At 25.5% G+C, this 21,084-nt stretch overlaps 1 protein-coding gene across 2 annotated transcripts in view; it reads right to left on the reverse strand.

The window, feature by feature from the left end:
* LOC135922671 (phosphoacetylglucosamine mutase-like) overlaps positions 1–21,084 on the reverse strand; it is a 121,697-nt gene that overhangs the window by 34,126 nt on the left and 66,487 nt on the right. For both annotated transcript variants that reach the window (XM_065457103.1, XM_065457104.1), the window contains 3 exons: positions 18,158–18,200; positions 17,759–17,875; positions 17,546–17,589 (listed from right to left, as the gene is read on the reverse strand). In XM_065457103.1, the coding sequence (XP_065313175.1) occupies positions 17,546–17,589; positions 17,759–17,875; positions 18,158–18,200 (204 nt within the window). The remainder of the gene's footprint in view (positions 1–17,545; positions 17,590–17,758; positions 17,876–18,157; positions 18,201–21,084) is intronic.

Raw genomic sequence — 21,084 nt, forward strand, 5'->3', positions numbered from 1 at the left:
ATACAATTGTCATGGGATTGATAGTTGTAAAACGAATTTTAACTCTAATAAAAAGATTTGCAGTGTTGGAAATTTTTATTGTCATTTTGATGAAATAAAATTTTTTATTGACTAATAATCTTAATAAAAAGGAATTTTGTAATAAGAAAGGTGGGAAATATCCATGGGAGATTTATAATAAAAAAATTAATAATATTCAGAGGCCATTAAATTCAGGGATGAATATTAGCAGGAATATAAATTATATTGAAAGTGAAAATATAAATATAATAAATATTTTTAAGCCTATTAAAACATAAAATTTTAATGGCTGAAAGATTGAATGAACAATGCTTGTGTCATCGGGTTAAATTGAGGATACTCATTAATTCTGATATTTGTGGAATTTCCGATGAATTAATTGTTATAGTTCTAAAAGTACATTGAAATTAATGAAAATCAAATGGTTGATTTTGAATTTAATAAATTTTGTGAAGATATATCTATTTAAATGGAAAAATATTGTATAATTTTTGAAGACACTTTGCTGTGTTTTGAGTAGAAAAAAGAATCGAAGAAGAGTTAGATCTTGGGTCAAAAATGGCATAAAATATTTATTGCCTAGAATTGAAGAAATTATGAACAATTTAAAATGTGCCAATATTTTTCAAAAGTTGATTTTTCTTCAGCTTATTTATAGTTATCTTTGAAGGAGGAAGGAAATTCGTAAATTGTTTATGATAACGACTCCTAAAGCATCATTTGCCTTTTGTAGGTTACCGTTTGGATTAAGTGTGACAGCGCCGATTTTTCAGCGTACTATGTCACTGTTTTCCAGAGATTAGAAAGTTTATTTTATTATATGGATGATGTGTTGATAACTGGGGTGACACCATAGCAACATAATCAACGTCCTGAAAAAGTTAAGAAAATTCGTGATAAAGATTTGAGCCAGTAAAGAAAAAAGTGTTCTTGGTGTAACCGAAATTGTATATTAGGGTCATCAAATTAATGGGGTCGAAGTGAAACTGCTTGATAAAAATTTTAAAAATATATTAAATATGAATTAGCTAAAGATAATGCTGAGGTGCAGTCCTTTTTGGGCATGGTAAATTATTATCATAGTTTGGTGGAAAATTTTGCAAATGAGGCATCTCCACCATATGATTTATTAAAGGTGTTGAGTGAAAAATTGAACAACAAAGTGCTTTCGAAATATTAAGGAATAAAATTTGCGAAGAGACACTTTTAGTGTGTTTTAATAACGATTTAGAAATAATCAAGGCAGTAGATGCATCCAATAAAGGTGTCGGAGGCGCGTTATTACATCTAATTGATGGTTTAGAGAGATCAATTATTTTTTTTCAAGAATTTTTCATGAAGTTAAAACCCGGTATTCTGTTATTGAACAGGAAGCCCTTGCGATTATTTTAGATTAACAAAGTGTGAATATTTAATTGGTAAAAAATTCGTGATTTATACTCATCATAAACCCTTGATTCATTTGTTTTAAAAAGATAACAAAGAATTAATGATGTCGAGATTACAACGTTGGTTGTTACTTGTGGGAAGTTTAAATGTGGAAATTAAATATCGGTGAGGGAAAGAGAATCATTTGCCAGATATTTTGTCCCGATTAAGATCGGGCTGTGTAAATCTTAAAGTAATCGACAATTAAATTATAGATAGAGAAGATGCATTAATTCGCACTCTATCATATATGTTAAGAGGTCCTACCACTTGGGAAAATCTTAAAATAAATACCTTGAAAGACAAGGCTTTAAGTCAGTTAAAATTGTGTTTAGACATGATCCATATAAAAAAATATAAAAAGAATTGTCAATTGTGGACGATTGTAATAATGCGTGTAAATCATGTTGTTTTACCATGAAAATTACGCGATTAGATTTTATGTTTATTACATACCGCTCTCTCATCAAGGCAGAGATAGGATTGAAGGTGGCCTGGTATGAATATGAAAAAATTACAAATAAATGTGTTCCATGTAATACCTGTGCCCGCATGCCCCATAAAGGAATGGGAAGTGTGTGGCTAAGGTCAAGTCAACCGTGGGAAAGGGTCCACATAAATTTTTATTGATTTTGATAAAAAGACACATTAATTGTGGATTCATTTTCTAAATGGGTTGAATATGAAGAAGTTCATGGGTAAACGACCAAGGTTATTATCAAATTATTATAAAAATTGTGGGCTAAATTTGGGATTCCAAAACAAATGTGTCTGATAGAGGTCCGGCGTTCATCACTGAAAATTTTAGACATTTTTGTACTTGGTTACAAATAAAGCATATGTTGGCTCCACCATATCATCCTAGCTCTAATGACCAGGTTGAGAGAATGGTAACCATAGTAAAAAATTGGATTAAAAAGGCCAAACAAGAAAAAAAATGAGATATGGATGGCATAGTTATATAATAACTCTAAAAATCGGCAAGGTGTTACTCCTGTTGAATTGCTTTTGGGTCGCCATAAATGCACTTCACACCAATTGCCTAAAAAGTTGCAATGAAAAGCGATCGCGATCTCAATAAAAAGGACAAATTTGTTCATGTTATATCATCCTCCAATAGTATCGACCCAATAGAAGATGTGAGGCGATGGTTCTTGACGGGAAAAAATTTATTCAGATCCCCTTGTATTTTAAAAAAACATAATGAAGGAATAGGAGAGATTTACATTATATGCTAGTGGAATACTACAGAGTAGATATCAAAGGTAGAAGGTTCTATCTTCGAATAATATTTCAATTGATACCTGCATTGTGAATGCATGATTATTGTATCGAAGACATTTACTTCAAAAAAAAAATGAATATAAAACTTATTTTTTTTAATTCTCAAATAATTACTGTTTTATAAATGGCAGGTAAAATTAGTAAAAGAAAAATACAAAAAGGATCTAAGTTACCTCCGATAATATCAGACGTTAGATACGATAATAAAGAGCACTAGCCAGAAGCTTCCACATTCGAAAAAGGTGTAAACTATGTGTTAGCCCATATTTAAGGAAAAGTGTGAAAAATGTTAAATTTATTTAATTAACCAGGATAGAAATTGTTTTAAAACATTTCATAATAAATAAATATTTTTTTATACATGTATTGAGCTCAATGATGTCAAATTGTATCATGATTTTTTTACCAGTATACTATGAAATATCTAAATAAAAATTTTACATCCTTGGTGTATATAAATGAAGATTTTTTATAAAAAGATTTTTTTAGTTTTATTTTAAAAAGTCGAGCTTTAAAGGGTTAAAAAAACAACTCGGCCCGGGTATTTAAAAAAAAATTTTTAAGGCCCGGCCTGGGTATATTCTAAAAATTTAAAATACGGCCCGGCCCTGCAGGTCTCTTGAAGACATGTGTTCTAATAAATATTTTTCGTAATAAGATTTTATATAAAATTTTTTACCTTTATATATAAGAATATTACCAAGAAAAAAAATTTGGTATTCAAAAAATAAAAAAATTATTGATGAGAGTTTTTCTTTCCTTAACATGAAAAAATTTTTTTTATAAATTTTTAATTTGAATTAAGAGACCGAGGCACCATGTTGTGATGGTGTGGTCTTACAAAAAAAATATAAAGTACGTTCTATTTATTATGTTCTACACATTATATAAATGAAAAACAAAAGTAATAAAAGGTTGAATTGTAAGTCAAAAGGCCAGCCGCGTAACCAATGTGGGGAAAGGGGGAAATCCCCCCTCCATCGCAAATTTAACTGTTTTCATAAATATCATTTTAAGCTAATAAAAATTTTACCCCCCCCCCCTCCCCCCCAATCAAAATTTTACAAATATTTGAATATCAATTTTCTAACATAAAACTTATTTTTTATAAATAAATTTTATTAAAATTTCCTTTCCTTGTGAGTACATTAACATTATTCAAAAATATTAATAAAATGGAAAAATTTTAAGTCAAAGAGATTGAAATCAAATGGTAATTTATTTTATTATTTATATATAATTATTTTATTAAATTCAAAATTATTAGTAAGTTAGTATTAATAAGTATTTTTAATATTAATTATTAATAAATATCTATAATTTTTTAAATATTTTATTTTTACTTCGATTTTGTAGAACAGAAGAAATAGAAATACAAAAGTTAAATAAGACTGAGCATGAAAAAAAGTAATGTGTAGTCAGAAGCGATATCATTATTGAATTCAATTGCTCAATCAGAGTTTATCATTGCTGCTAGTTGCATCAATAAATTATTTTCCTATAGCTCACTACTTTGTAGAAATTTACAAAAACCAAATTTAGATTTGGTTCAGGTTATTGATTTGGCGGAAAATATGAACAGGTAGATGCAAAAAGAATGAATGTAGATGAATATTTTCATAATATTTATATAGACGTTGAATCGAAGACTAAATTTTATGATATAACACTAATTAAACCTCGCCTAGCACCTGGGCAATTATTGAGATGTAAAATAAATATTGGCTCAACTGAAGAATATTATAAAATATCCACTTTCATCCCATTCTTAGATACTTTTTTATCGCAAATAAAAGTACGGTTTTTAGATAAAAATCAAGTCTTTAGCAATCTTCAAGTTTTAATACCCAAAGATCCATCTTCGTTTTCTAATGGCACTATTGATAAAATTAAATATTTAGCAAAATTTTATTCCTATGATATTGATACTGAAATAAATTTAATCAGTGAATTCGAATTGTGGTATAAATATTTACTACGTTTAGCTATTTTACCTGAGCATGCTATTGATGCGCTCAATCGGTGTAAAGAAACCTTGGCTCAAATTCCTAATATTTTGAAGTTGTTTTATATTCTACCATGTTTGCCTATTATAACATGTACGAATGAAAGGACTTTCCAACTTAAGAAGGTTGAAAACATATTTATGAAGTACTACTTCCGAATCTCGGCTAAATGGGTTAGCTCTGTTAAATATCCACAGAGATTTGGTTCCAACGACAAACAAAATTCTTGATGAATTGGCAACATTCCCACGAAAATTAAAAATCACATTATAATTATAGTATTTAATAAGAAGTTTAAAAAATGTTTTTTAAATTATTTTCTAGTCAATATTTTATAGTGTTGTTAAACGCCTTGTTTTGAGGCGATTTTTAAAAAGGGCTAACTCAGTTATTTATCCAGAAAAATATTATGCAAGCCTGAAAATTTTGCTCATAGAAGGAGCAAAGGTCTAGACATATAGTATCGAAATTTCGAGGCTTAGTTAATATTTTTCTGGCAAGCAAATTTTATAAAAAAAATGACATTAAACTTTCTTTCAACTTTACATTTAAAAAACTTTATTAAATATAATTACCTAACTAAAAATAATAAAAAAAGGCTTGTAATATTTATTAGCACGAATTAGTAAATAATAGTTACAAATAGAAATATAATTATTCAAATCTGATGGCTTTGGGTTCGAATCGCAGCAAATATCATTTTTTTTTCTTAATCCAACTTGGTATATTTTTTTCCTTCTTAATCCAACTTGGTGGTTCCGTCCTTTAAGATAGTTTTTAGGCCCAGCCCGTGGCCTAACCCCTGTACCTGTATCAAAATATATTTTCTTATAATCAGGATCATCATGAAGAATGGATCCATACCATGAGTGCTTTGTGACTTCCATTGTAAATATAAAAAAAACCCCTTAAGGAAGAATCCATTCCCACAATCTAATAAATATTTGCATTTTATATGATTACTAGCTAATGTCTCACAAGAATGACAAGGAATTAGTATTCTCTCTACTTTGATGATGGATAAATTAAAATAAGCCTATATGAGGTGTGAGAAATTTACATTATTTTGATGAGAGTTAATTCGAAAATTTTTATTATTCTTATATGTTAATGAAGTATATAAATAGGGGAGACCAGGGCTAGTCGGCGCAAGGGGCTTGTTAGTTCAAAGGATTTTATTTTAAAACCAGTAACGATTAAAAGTTGAAATTTAATTAATAGAATTCTATAATATCCAAATTTGGGGACAAAAATAATTTATAATATTTAGCTATTTAAATTTTTATCTGTTATGACATGTTTTTGACGTGAAAATTACAATATTTTCATTTAATATTATTAGGTTGTATTTAAAAATTAAAAGTTTAAAGATGACAAAATGGACATTATATGAAAGTTAAATATCTATTTTAATATTTGGGAAAGTTTCAGATTGATATCTAATGCTAAAATATATGTTAAGATCAGTGTTGCGTAATCGGCTAAAAACTACGCCTAAGCAAGCCTAAAAATCGGCTAAGCCTAATTAGGTAAGCCTAAAAATCGGCTAAGCCTAATTAGGTTAAGCCTAAAAATCGGCTAAGCCTATATAATCTGCTAAAAATTAGTCAAAATTCTGCATCGATGCTTAGTATTAATTATTATTTATTTATTTTAGTAAAATAATTTATTTTATTTATATTTAATGTAAATATTTTATTATTATCAACAAATATACATGATATGATTTAATAATTTTTATTTATATTATTATATTTTCAAATGAAAATAAATTTATTTATTTGATGTTATTTTAATAAAAAAAATAATATGCTGCTATATTGTAAAATTGTAATATTCTTTTTAATATAATTTATTAGTGATTTTCACAATCTTCTTTATAAATACATCTTTTATTGAGGAATTATATTGTAAATTTTATTAGATAAATAAACAATCTCTTAGGTGAAATCTTTTATAATTTTTTTTAAATTATCTTTTTTATTAAATGAGGTGGATTTTATGAAACTTTTTTGATGATTTTATATGATCTTTTTAAGGATAATATTTTAATGTGACAATTGTCAATAATCGTTATTTTATAAGTTTTTTGAATTTTTTAGAAGAAAATAGGTTAAAATAAGTATTAATAACATGTGTAAATATAAATTTAGTGAAGATGTAACAATGAAAAGTGACATTTGTCATAATCGTTATTTTTAAAGTTTTTTGAATTTTTTTGAAGAAAATATGTTAAAATAAGTAGTAAAAACATGTTTAAATAAAAACTTAGTGAAGATGTACCATAGAAAAGTGACAATTATCATAATCGTTATTTTATAAGTTTTTGGAATTTTTTTGAAGAAAATATGTTAAAATAAGTATTAAAAACATGTTTAAATAAAAATTTAGTGAAGATGTACCATAGAAAAGTGACAATTGTCATAATCGTTATTTTATAAGTTTTTTTGAAGAAAATATGTTAAAATAAGTATTGATAACATGTTTAAATAAAATTTAGTGAAGATGTACCATAGAAAATTGACATTGTCATAATGGTTATTTTTAAAGTTTTTTGAATTTTTTTGACGAAAATATGTTAAAATAAGTATTAATAACATGTGTAAATATAAATTTAGTGAAGATGTACCAATGAAAAGTGACAATTGTCATATTCGTTATTTTTTAAATTTTTATAACGAAAATATGTTAAAATAAGTATTAATAACATGTGTAAATATAAATTTAGTGAAGATGTACCAATGAAAAGTGACAATTGTCATAATCGTTATTCTTAAAGTTTTTTGAATTTTTTTGACGAAAATATTTTAAAATATGTATATATAACATGTTTAAATAAAAATTTAATGAAGATGTACTCTAGATAAGCGACAATTGTCATAATCATTATTTTTCAAGTTTTTTAATTTTTGTTGACGAAAATATGTTAAAATGAGTAATAATAACATGTTTAAATAAAAATTTAGTGAAGATGTAAATGGGTAAAAATATAGATTGTAAAATTAAAATTGCCTGAGTATATGCCATAGAAAAACATATGGTAATAATAGATTCTTCCCCAAAAACAGGAGCAAATTGGCATTTTATTACATTTGTTCATCGGGTCAGAAATTAATATGCAAAATTTATATCATAATAACTAATCCTAAGTTAGAAATTATTATTTTTTTACCAATTTTCACCAGACAATCTTATTTAAAGTTTGGGTAAACTTTTTTTTCTATTTTAAAATCAATATCGATGCAAGTTAACTATTTTCGTCAAAAAAAATCAAAAAACTTTAAAAATAACGATTATGACAATTGTCGCTTATCTAGAGTACATCTTCACTAAATTTTTATTTAAACATGTTATCAATACTTATTTTAAAATATCTTTGTCAATAAAATTCAAAAAACTTTAAAAATAACGATTATGACAATTGTCACTTTTCATTGGTACATCTTCACTAAATTTATATTTACACATGTTATTAATACTTATTTTAACATATTTTCGTCAAAAAAATTCAAAATAACGATTATGACAATTGTCACTTTTCTATGGCTTCACTAAATTTTAATTTAAACATGTTTTTAATATTTATTTTAACATATTTTCTTCAAAAAAATTCAAAAAACTTTAAAAATAATAATTATGACAAATGTCACTTTTCATTGGTACTTCTTCACTAAATTTATATTTACACATGTTATTAATACTTATTTTAACATATTTTCTTCAAAAAAATTCAAAAAACTTTAAAATTAACGATTATGACAAATGTCACTTTTCATTGGTACATCTTCACTAAATTTATATTTACACATGTTATTAATACTTATTTTAACATATTTTCGTCAAAAAAATTCAAAAAAATTCAAAATAACGATTATGACAATTGTCACTTTTCTATGGCTTCACTAAATTTTAATTTAAACATGTTTTTAATATTTATTTTAACATATTTTCTTCAAAAAAATTCAAAAAACTTTAAAAATAATAATTATGACAAATGTCACTTTTCATTGGTACTTCTTCACTAAATTTATATTTACACATGTTATTAATACTTATTTTAACATATTTTCTTCAAAAAAATTCAAAAAACTTTAAAAATAGCGATTATGACAATTGTCACTTCATTGGTACATATTCACTAAATTTATATTTACACATGTTATTAATACTTATTTTAACATATTTTCGTCAAAAAAATTCAAAAAACTTTAAAAATAACGATTATGACAATTGTCACTTTTCTATGGTACATCTTCACTAAATTTTTATTTACACATGTTATTAATACTTATTTTAACAAATTTTCGTCAAAAAAATTCAAAAAACTTTAAAATTAACCAATCTTCACTAAATTTGTATTTACACATGTTATTAATTCTTATTTTAACATATTTTCGTCAAAAAAATTCAAAAAACTTATAAAAGAACGATTATGACAATTGTCACATTAAAATATTATCCTTAAAAAGATCATATAAAATAACATCAAAAAAGTTTCATAAAATCCACCTTATTTAATAATAAATAGATAATTTTAAAAAAATGATAAAAGATTTCACCTAAAAGATTGTTTATTTATCTAATAAAATTTACAATATAATTCCTCAATAAAAGATGTATTTACAAAGAAGATTGTGAAAATCACTAATAAATTATATTATAAAGAATATTACATTTTTACAATATAGCAGCATATTATTTTTTTTATTAAAAAAACATCAAATAAATAAATTTATTTTCATTTCAAAATATAATATAAATAAAAAATATTAAATCATATCATGTTTATTTGTTGATAATAATAAAATATTTACATTAAATATAAATAAATTATTTTACTAAAATAAATAAATAATAATTAATGCTAAGCATCGATGCAGAATTTTGACTAATTTATTTTAGCCAATTTTTAGGCTTAGCCCATTTTTAGGCTTAGCCGATTTTTAGGCTTAGCCTAATTAGGCTTAGCCGATTTTTAGGCTATACCTAATTAGGCTTAGCCGATTTTTCCACCTAAAATCTCGGCTAAGCCGTTTTTAGTCGGCTAAAATTAGCCGATTACGCAACACTAGTTAAGATCATATTAGTAATATTACCACCATTGAGGTTAGTTGAATCGTGGCTTGCCGGCGCAATCAAACAATTAATTTTTATAATATAATGGTACGTAAATATATCCGCAAATTCAAAATCGAAAGATTTTTAATATTAATATAATTATTATATAAATTCATTAATATAATTATTATATAAATTCATTAATATAATTATTATATAAATTCATTAATATAATTATTATATAAATTCATTAATATAATTATTATATAAATTCATTAATATAATTATTATATAAATTCATTAATATAATTATTATATAAATTCATTAATATAATTATTATATAAATTCATTAATATAATTATTATATAAATTCATTAATATAATTTTCCATAATATACATTTCAATTTTAATATGATATCAGACCTAAATAAATATCTTGCAAACTTAAATCTTCATATATATTGTGATAATATAATATATATTTTATAATATATAGTGATATTATAATATATATTGTTATTATATATTTTCATAGATATAACATACATTTTTAGTATATAAATTTTAGTCTGATAATAAGATCAATTATTTAAAATGAATTATATCTATCAAACACATATTTTCATACATATCTATTATAATTGACAATAAATATGATTTAAATTAATACATTTTATTGAATATGAATTTAGTATATATAAATTTTAGCCTGATAATAAGATCAATTATTTAAAATGAATTATATCTATCAAACACATATTTTTATACATTTCTATTATAATTGACAATAAATATGATATAAATTAATACCGTTATTGAATATGAATTTAGTATATTTAAATTTTAGCCAGATAATAAGATCAGGCTTAAAATTTATAAACATATAGTAAACGAATATTTTTTATATAAATATATTATAATTGGCAATATATAATATGATTTAAATTAATACATTTTATTGGATATGAAAATTTTAGTTATCATGATATAATTTTGACCTGATAATAAGGTCATATGATATTATATATTTAAATATAAAATTAGATAAATTTTGAATAAATTTATTATTTATTTTATTAGGTATACCCACAACAAATTTTTTAATAAAATTTCTGGAACTATGCCCAAGATACGCCAAAATAATAAACAAAAAATTTTTGATGATGAAGAAAATAAAATTGTTGATTACCTTATTACCTGTAGTAAGACCTTCTATGGATTATCCGTTAAAAAGGTATTAAAAAAATTATAATATTATTATTTAAATATTTATACATTAGATAAAGATTCAAGCTTATTATCATGCAATTCAATTATACAAAAAAATACCCAAATATTGGACAATTAATAAAATGGCTGGTGAAGAATGGTTTTCTTCATTTATGAGAAGAAATCAAGATTATCTCTAAGATCTCCTGAGGCTACTAGTTTAGCTCGAGCTGCTGGTTTTAATCAAAAGGCTGTTCTATATTTTTTTAATCTATACAAGGGAATACTAGATCAACATGAATTAAGACCTATGTTAATTTATAATATGGATGAAACAGGCTTAACAACAGTGCAAAATCCATCAAAAATTGTTGCGCAGAAGAGTCAAAAACAAACTTCTGCAGAGCGAGGCACTCTAGTGACAATAGCGCTGGCTGTTAATGCCTTAGGGAATTATCTCCCCCCAATGTTTATTATACAACGAAATTTTTTTTAATAATATTAGAGACGATCCTCAGGGATGTATTGGTGCATCCAACGTATCAGGGTGGATGCAAGAGGATTAATTTATAATGTTTTTAAGTCATATTGTTTCTCATACCAGATGCAGCCAGAAATATAAAATTTTGCTTATTTCGGATAATCATATATCCCACCAATCTTATCATGCTATTCAATATAGTATAGATAATGGGATAATACTTCTATCTCTTCCTCCACACTGCACTCAGCCCTTTAAAATTTTTTTATAATAATGGCATAGATTCGTGGATGCGAAATCATCGTGGGATTTCTTTTTCCCTTTATGATATTCCCTCTATTATAAAGGATTTTACCTTTGGCAGCCTCCTCAAGAAATATTCAAAAGGGATTTGAATCTTGTGGAATATACCCATATAATGAAAATATTTATCAGGAGGAGGATTTTATTCCTTCATCAAATTCGTTTTTATTAGGAGAAAGTCTTGGAAATCATTTTTCAGATTCCTCAGTTATGCCTATTCCTAGCTCATCAATCGATTCTCTTCCCAAAATTTTTCCTTCTATTCCTAGCCCCTCATTTACTTCTATTAATCTTCCTAACCCTTCAAACATTAATCTCCCAGGCTTATCATCTATACCGATCCCTATTTCCCATAATTCGCAAAATAAAGTAATAAGGAAAAAAAGGCCGCGATCTTGACCTCATCCCCATTCAAGAGGTAAGTTCTTTTAAAAGAGAAGAATAAAAAACCAAAAAAAAATATTGTTAAAAAATTAATCAAAGATGTATGTATTATTTGTAAACAGAACAGGATTATAAAAATTTCCACAATTTTGAAGATTGGTTTCAATGTGGAGTATGTAAAGGTTGGGCGCATGGATCCTGTGCCAAAAAAGATTGTTATTTTATTGGTTATAATTGTAAATAGAACTTTATATAAATAAAGAATTATAGTTATATATTAAAATCTGAATTTTTTTTTGTCTCATAGGAAGCCTAATAAACCACTTGATTCGACTAGCCCCATCGATGAACCGACTAACCACGGGTTTGGGGCTACTAGGTTCAAAAAATGACTTTTACTAAAACTTTTTAGAGAAAAAAATATTAGATATTTAAAAAATATAACAGCATATATTTATAGATAGATGTTTAAGGGATTGGTATTTTGTATTTTTCTATATGATAATTATTTTCGGAGCTATGATGATTTTGACAATAATTGCGCCGACTAGCCCTGGTCTCCCCTACTTATTGCATTCAATATGAACAAATATTTGAAATATGTTTTAAATACTTTTTTTTAATTACATTAATTTCCTTATTTTTTAATTTTTATTAATTACGTACTCAATAAAAAATTTAATCCTGCTAGATGAGGGTTTTGTATATTGTTATCATGGAAACAGATTTTGAATTTGGACTTATTAAGAATTGGCTTCAAGTAATTAAAAACCAATTATTTTTGGAAGAGCATCACAGTGTTCTATCATCAAGATACCAAAAATTTATATCCAACTCAAATTTAGATTTAAAATAATAGATGAGACAATGAATACCAAGGTAAAATAAACGAGGACGTGTGCCCCCTGCTGGATCCTTTCGTCAGAATCTATGACATGTGGGCTGAATAAAGGGGTTTTAATGTTACAGTATGTCTCTAGGAATTTTGAATAAATAAGAAATTTGCGATAAAAACAATTTATGAAATTTGTAACTGAAAGCTTTTAAAGTCTATTATAATACCCATGTCAGGAGGAGGATTTTGGATATAATACAAATGGCATGTGAAGCTATTTTGCCTTATCCCTTAACATTAAATTCCAATTGATAAGTATACTTAATTAAGACCCAACCCTGGGTATTGATACATGACAATTATTTTTGCTAATAATCTTCTAAATAGCCCATTTCAATGGGATGGATACCACCACGGTGTTTGTGAGATAAACAGGTTTTCCCCCATAATTGATTCGAATCTATGATGGAAGGTCTTTTTTAAAAGAGTATTTAGGAAGGTTTTAAAGCATTTAAATGATTCTGATGAATGTAGATTTTATATGAAGTGAGGGTAAAAACCATTGCGTTTGAATGTGGAAAATTTGTTAAAAGAATTTATAAATATCATAATTCACAAATCATATTTTTTTATTCCATATTTTCCATAATATATTTGACCTTTTCTTTAAAAATTTATAGAAATCTTGGAAGAATGAATACGGATAATCTATTCTTCTCATTTGACTATTCTGATTCATCCATCGTCAAATGAAAGTAACATTTATTATTTATCCATAAGGAGAAAATTCTGATTCCCCGTCATTCTTGACGGGTTATCAGCTAGTATATATATATATATATATAACATAACTTAATATTATATCCAATGTCAATCAAATAATGTTTAAATGTATATTAGTAGATTAAAAATTTAATTATTTATAATATCTTATGACAATATTATATGATATGCATGAAGACGTCATGTCAATCACTAGTGTTTAATGAGATGAAAAGGATGATCGAAAAACCAACTCCTTTGTTTAAAATTTATTATTTTGATTGTGTTTTATGATAAATAAAATTGTAGTTATTTTATTATGGAATTATATCAATAGTGATATTTTTTCCAGGGACCCGAACCTTTATTTATAACGGTTCAGTTTGGTTACGGTTCAGTATGTAAAAAATTATAATGGTTACGTTCTGGTTACGGTTCTTAAGAATAAATTTATAAGGGTTCAGTTCGGTCGGTTCAGCTAATTATAAAGGTTCATTCCGGTTAGAAATTTTTTTTTACTGAAGCAACACTATCATATAATGAATTTAATTATAAATTTTGCCATCACTAATTTATTTTTTATTATAAACATATATAAATTATATATATAAAAAATATATGTCAAAATAACTCATTTTTAAATATATTATTTGAAAGCATAAGTAATATATTTTCTAATATAAATGGATTCATATTTGTTCGTTGAGGCGATAACACAAATCTTAGCCCCGAAAAGGCCCTTTCTTCAGAAACTTGGGTTGCTGGAACTGCCAGTGCTATAAGAGCAAGTTTATACAATTCTGGATATTCAAATCTTTTCGATTCCCAAAATATAAAAACTGATAATTTTTTGTCGATTCTTTCAACACCTTCAAACAGTTCAATAATATTTCTAATATTATGTTCTTTGTGTGCATTTGAAGTAGCTTTTTTAAATTCCGACTCATGCACTATCAGAAGCTTTTCTAATTCATCATCTGAGCTAGAGGTAGATTTCAATATATCCATTTCTAGGCTATCATCATTTTCCAAGGCCTATATATTTTAAATGAAAAATAACTTTTAAAATAAATCCGGACAATAATCAAAATAAGGCTAAATAAAATATGTGGACCTGAATTGCTTTCCATGTTTTATTTAAATGATCTTTGGCAGTCAATTTTTCATCTTCTGTCAGCAATATCTGATAACGTGGGTCCATATATAAGGCTGCACAAAAGGCATCATTTCTAATATTCGCCTCTCTTGCCTTGATAAATGTTGAAAAGTGCTGAGAAAAAGGTGTTTGTACCTTTTGTGTTTCTATTAGACAATTTAGCCAGGCAGCATAAAAATCGCCCAATTTTAATTATTCAGTTTGAAGAATTTTTGTCATAAAAGAGGCTTCATAGCTTTCAAAATATCTTTAATTATATCCCACACATCTTCACAAAGATCAATGCCTTGATCCATTTCTATTTCATCACAAAAAACTTTTAATTCTAACAATTTTTCTAGCATTAGGTAGATAGAATTCCACCTGGTACAGCAATCTATAAGGGGCTTTTTAAGATTTAGACGGGTTAAGATATTTAATGAAGTATGTGTGCGAATTTTTTTGCACAATGATCTGGCTTTGTTAATAATTCATTAAGTGACGATTTGATGCAATCATTTATCGCCAAATGAAATGTGTGGGAGGCGCATCGAAATCCAACTAACAAGGCTCCAGTCATGCTAAATATAATATTATCAGTTTCATCAACGTCGTCGATATTACTAATATTTGATAAATTATTCTCATGTGATAACATCATATCTTTGTCGTCAATATCTTCATGCTCCATTAAAAGCTTGATTAACTTAACCATATTGGATGCATTATCAGTAGTTATGCTATATATGTTGTTAATATCTATGTTATGTGTTTTAAATATTTCTAAAATAACTTTTTTGATATTTTCCGAGGTATGCTTTTCAGTAAGTTCTCTCATGCATATTGATCGTAATTGTATTTTTCCATCAGATATAAATTGAATATTGACGCCTAGAATAGCTCTGTCATACCTTGTTGCAATATCTAATTTTACAGAAATCTTTTTATTGAATATTTCTTTTTTTTTATATTAGCAAGGCATTTGCTGGCCATTTTATTAATATTATTACTCATATTTTCTGAATTTATAGAAAAATTATCCCCAAGTCTTGTTATAATTGGGTTGATAATTTTTTTAAAAGCGAAATCATCTAATAAGCTAAATGGCCGGCCATGTACAGTAATAAGTTCTGTGCACGAATTTACTAATGTGTTTTTATCCCTTTTAATTTTGATAAGAGAATTTAATGACTGCTCAATAGAAATATTATTAGGCTTTGATATTGATCTTGGAAAGTTTTAATTTTTTTGTAGTTAGGGATTCATATTCTTTTGAATGATGCCTTTCTAAATTACTGTATGGTCACCTTTAATTATCATTATACAATTATCTATTATACAGGTTGATTCATTTAAGAGAATATTATAACTAAAAAATGAACGGACTGGGTTAATTTGGGACGGACCATATTTCTAAAAGCAAATAAAGTAAATTTTTATTAATTATTAACGTAAATACAATAAATAAAATGAGATCTGTGCAAACAAATATTGTAAAATTGAAATTGATAATACTGCCAAGTTGTAAAGCAAAATTATATGGATATTATTACTTAAAAATTTACTATTCCTCTAAGAAAACTAATGCTTTAAAATATACTCAAATGCCAAAATTTTATAAATAATATATAAAATTAAAACTTCATAAATTTGGTAATTTTGAAATTTAAATAATAGCCTACCATCATATTCAAGGGTGGGTGGTGATATTATAATTAATTAAATAAATGCAACTAAATCAAATTGGCTATTTTGATATTTTGCATACTAAAACATAAAAAATAGGAATATGGTTCTAATACTATAAGAAATAAATACAAAAAATGAGGTCAGACAAATATAATATATTAAAATTATTTGATAAACTAAATAGAATTTATAATGTAACACAAATTTATTATTTAAAATAAAGGCCTGATATTATACTTAAATTAATTTAATAAATCAAAAATCTACAAATTGTTTAATTAGATATTTTGCATAATTAAAAGATTGTGGATAAATTTAAGTAATAGTTAAAAAATTAATACATACTTTATTAAGGATATAAGGATATCAGATCACACATATGTTTTGATCATTTAATAATTAAAATTATAAATAACGACGGAAATATGGTTAAATATATATTTACACCACAAGGAAAATAATGTAAAAATTAGAATTATAAATTTTATTTTGCTTTAAACCGGTTTAACGTCTTTTTATAAAGGTTCTTTTCACTCCTTTAAAAAATAATTATATCAGTTCGGTTACGGTTCAGACATTTATAACGGTTTCGCGGTTCGTTACGGTTAATTTTTTCATTTATATTTCTGTTTTTTTTCAAGTCTGAAAAATAATCATAAAACAGCTATATTTAAATAAGTTGTTTTTTTCAAAAGTAAAAATATTACGAAAGGTTTAAATAAATTAGATTTCGAAACACTCAAAAATGAAATTTATAAAAACTATTTCTGTTTTAAAAAGATAATTTTATTTAATAAACTCAATATAACAAAATGAGTGAGTTATACATTATATTATAAAAAAAATTGCTACAAAATATAGGGCTTTATAAATATATTTTTCGTTTACTTTTCCCCCAAAAATACCCAAGTATCAGAAAATAAAAATCTCATTAACAATTACAATTACCAAAGCAGCAATCTTGTCTCCGTCTAAGAGATTAAATTCGTGATCTAAAATATTTTTTTTAATATAAATTTTATTGTATCGTAAATTACTTGGTATGAATCAAAATTTATTTTTCCGGGGGAGGGGGTATACAATTCACTTCTCCCCTACCTCAAAAACCCCTTAGAAATGTCTTAAAAATATTTTAATTAAATTATATATGCAAAAAAGAACTTTTATCAAAGTAGTAAAACACTATTCTGTCCGCGTCGCCATCGAAAGAAGCATAGTGGACGTTTTGATCCTCAAAAAATGGGGATTCTTTCCTAAAATCATGAACTGACGATAACCCTTATATATATTTTTAAATTAAATTGATTGGAATTATTTATGTATTTTATCTAAAATGATGTTCCCAACCAATACATTTATTTTGGATATATCAAGTCACTAAAATGAAGTTACCATATTTAATAACTTTCTAATTTTACTTTTAATTTTAAATCCGAAAAAGGTGTTTTTAACAATTTTTAAATAAATTTAAAAAAATAATAATAACTAAACAAAATTAAATTAATTATATAAAGCAAATTAAACTCTCACATATTTACTAAATAAATATTTCAATAATACCCGTGGGAGGCTTCATATTCACTTTGACGTAATCAGCTCCGCACTTTTCACATTAAAAAAAAAAAATTAATAAATTAGTGTTATTCAAGATATTCGATTATAATTTCCTTCCACCGTTAAAAGGCTTAGTCTTATTTGTGAATGTAAAGGTTTTAATTAAAGGATAAGGAATAAGTCCAAATACCTGAATTATCTTTTTTTTCCTAACGAAAAAGGAAATATTTGTAGAGGTGTAATGTAGTATTAATTCATGCCAATAATAAGTGATAAATTTTATTACGTCAAAAACATATTAAAAACAAAAATGGGGTTAACAAATCAATAGTAATGAGAAGTAATAGACTAAGATGGTTTAGGCATGTGGAACGTAAAACAAAAGATGATTGGGTAAAGAGATGCACCATGATGGAAGTAGGAGGATCAAGATCTCGAGGAAGGTCTAAGATAACGTGGATAAAAGTGATAGCGGTAAATATAAGAAAAATGAATTTTACAAATATTGATGCTCAGGACTGTCAAAAATCGAAGGAAAATCAGAGGGGAAACTGGCTAACCTGAAGAAGAATTTGATATCAGTAAATAGGCTAGAAGTCATGGAATCAAAAAATAAAAAAAGTAATATTTTCTAAAATAATTATTTTAGGATTTAGCTAAGCAATTGAATGATTTTATTATATATTATGACTTTATTAAAAAGCGTTTAATATATTTTAGATTAAAATTCGAGCCGAGCTCGAAATTAGGAACTGGCCTAAAAAAATAAATAAAAATTTGAGAGCCGGGCTTGAAAATAAAATATATAAAAAAAATCAGGGCTGGCTTTAGGCCAAAATCATGAGTGTATAATAGAGGCTAATTTTTTTTAAACTAAAATGTCGATAATCACCAAAACATTACATAAAGAAATGAAATATTACATCCAAAAGAGTATTTATAATTGATAAAAAAATCATAGGTTTATACAGTAATCTTGCATGTTTTTTATTGAGTGAAATACATTTTATATTTAAATAGTTTCTTCAAATGTGAATAGATATCGAACTTTATAAATGTAATTTTATTTGTGTTGGCGAAAAAAATATTTTAGTGATAATTTTCACTAATCTATTAGTTAGCGTGATCTGAACGACACAACATAACATATTAAAAATATGTGACCTATAAATATTTTGCTATCATAAAAAAAAAATACCCCCTCCCCCCCAAACGAGTTTTTATAAATGTAAATCTACGGTATTTTAATAAATGAAAATATATCCTCACAATATAACGAATTTTTTATTCAAATTAAAAGCAGACATTCCGCGGAAAATTGCCTTCGGAATATTTTGACCGCAAACAAGACAATTTGTTTAGTCACAACTATAGCATTAGAATTTTCCTTTGCTTCTTTTTTAATTAAGATTTAAAATTGCGTAGTTATTTTTTCGTTGTTGCTTTTTTATTTATTTTTTAACAATTGATTTTCAAAACTTAGACCAGATAAACAAGAGCGTTCGCTGTGCTGAACACAAGTTTAATGGGGTAAGATGGGAGGGTTGTATTATATTTAATATATAAAATTGATAAATAGAGGAATTAATAAAAAATATTTAATGAATGATCTTAATTTTCAAAAGAAACTTATTAGATCATCTTCACTAGAATCTTCAATCAGATGCTCATCAAAATTTTTTATTTTCTTTATCAGAATTTAATCTAAATTCTATTTTTACCATCATATGTTTTTTTGAATTTGAGCTGCTGGACATTGAGGTCAAAATACACTTAAAAGTGTAGACTTATAATCTTTAATTTTCTTTATTTGTGTTTAATGTTTAATACTGAGGCCAAGGCAGACTTAAATTATCTTCATCTGATAAGTATTATTGACATATATTATTTATAAAATAAATTATAATATTGGAGAATATAAATTAACACACCTGAATTCCCCGGATGTCATCAATATTCGTAAAAAACAAAGAGAAAAATAAATTAATTTTGATCTTTTATATAAACTAAATAAAATATATATTAAATAAGGATTTACAAATCATTTTAGAAACTATCATACAATAATAGAAAATAAACAATGAAAACATAAGTTAAAAAATTATCATAATTAGTGGAACAAACTCCAGAATATACCTTAAGTTTTACCCAAATATGGTGTTTTTTAACTCACAAAAAGTCTTCCGGTTTATAAATTTATTTTATAAAAAAATGCGGTCATAAAAATAAATTTTAAAGAAAAAAAGATTATTTTAATTTTTTTTAATAAATTGAAAATGTGTTCATTAATTTATTTTTGCAAGCAAAATACTTTTATCTGGATGGGGATTAATTTAAATGTCAACATGTTTCATAAAATTATCATAATGATATAAAAAATTTTAAAAACTGAATAATTAATTTTGAACTTGTATAATAAAATAAAAATCAGGTAAATACAAAGATAACGATAAGAGATTTAATATGGAATTCAAATATAAATAATATATTTATAACCAATTTCAATGAGTTTCCCTTCTTTTTTAAATATAATAGAAAATAAATAATTTTGAAATATTTGGAGCTAAGTACGTGGCAGCTCAACCATCGGGGAGAGGGAGGGATCGACGGTGTTCGAAGGTCCGGGATTGTAGGAGAGTGGGACTAGGTTTAGTGGGCATTTTAGTAATTGTACCCAACTACCGTCGCGGGTGGCACAGAATGAAGAAAACAACATTTTATTTAACGCACATTGGTTATATAGCAAAATAGTGAATTTCATTTAATTAAAAATAGTGACTGTAAACGAAATATCAAAAGATTCCTTCCAAATAAAAATCAAATTTAACAAAAATAAAATACATCATAATTTTTACATCCAGATTTACATATTTTTCCCTCTTATATAGTGAACTCAAAAAAAATAAATAAAATATTTCTGTGTAAAGTTTTAA

Source organism: Gordionus sp. m RMFG-2023, chromosome 1 (assembly GCF_954871325.1).
Source record: "Gordionus sp. m RMFG-2023 chromosome 1, tfGorSpeb1-WG-v2, whole genome shotgun sequence".
Lineage (NCBI taxonomy): Eukaryota > Metazoa > Nematomorpha > Gordioida > Chordodea > Parachordodidae > Gordionus > Gordionus sp. m RMFG-2023.